The sequence below is a fragment of the Passer montanus genome, unplaced genomic scaffold, assembly GCF_014805655.1.
Source record: "Passer montanus isolate IOZ18808 unplaced genomic scaffold, ASM1480565v1 scaffold4747, whole genome shotgun sequence".
NCBI classification, from domain to species: Eukaryota; Metazoa; Chordata; class Aves; order Passeriformes; family Passeridae; genus Passer; species Passer montanus.
Genome location: NW_024369649.1, coordinates 1 through 825, shown reverse-complemented (window position 1 = coordinate 825; position 825 = coordinate 1). Strand labels below are relative to the sequence as shown.

The 825-nt window shown below is 69.5% G+C and overlaps 1 protein-coding gene across 1 annotated transcript; it reads left to right on the top strand.

Annotated features, from left to right (window-relative positions):
- Positions 1-31: 31 nt before the first annotated feature.
- Positions 32-782, top strand: LOC120508526 (mRNA decay activator protein ZFP36L3-like; the record flags this gene model as incomplete). Its single annotated transcript, XM_039722211.1, has 2 exons — positions 32-458; positions 510-782. Coding segments are annotated over exons 1-2 (492 nt in total), but the record flags the coding sequence as incomplete, so codon positions are not given.
- Positions 783-825: the final 43 nt, after the last annotated feature.

The following is an 825-nucleotide window of genomic DNA, read 5'->3' as shown; positions in this document are numbered from 1 at the left end:
AGCCCTCTCCTGACCCCAGTGACCCCACTGACCCCTCTGCTGACCCCCTGACCCCTCTCTGGCCATTGTCCGAGCCCCCGGCCGGCCGGCCGCTGGCCGAGTGGCGGCTCCGGGGGTACCTGTGGGAGGCGCTGCGGGCGCTGCGGGCGCTGCACGCTCGGCCGCTCGCCCACGGCGACCTCAGCCCGGACAACGTCCTGCTGGACGGCTCCGGCCGCGTCCGGCTGGCCGACTTCGGCATGGCCGCGGGGCCGGGGCTGACCGCTGGGCTGGGAGTGACCGCTGACCCTGGAGTGACCACTGACCCCATGGCCGACTTCGGCATGGCCGCGGGGCCGGGGCTGACCGCTGGGCTGGGAGTGACCGCTGACCCTGGAGTGACCGCTGACCCTGGAGTGACCACTGACCCCATGGCCGACTTCGGCATGGCCGCGGGGCCGGGGCTGACCGCTGACCTCGGAGTGACCACTGACCACCTCACTGCTGACCTCGGAGTGACCACTGACCCTGGAGTGACCGCTGACCTCGGAGTGACCACTGGCCCTGGAATGACCTCTACCCCCAGAGTGACCAGTGCCTGCAGAATGACCAGTGCCCCTGGAGTGACCACTGACCCAAGAATGACCTCCACCCCCAGAGTGACCTCTACCCCCAGAGTGACCTCTGCCCCCGGAGTGACCGCTGACCCCAGAGTGACCACTGCCCCAGGAATGACCTCTGCCCCAGGAGTGACCGATGCCTCCAGAGTGACCACTGCCCCAGGAGTGACCACTGCCTGCAGAGTGACCTCTGCCTCCAGAGTGACCACTGCCCCCGGAGTGACCA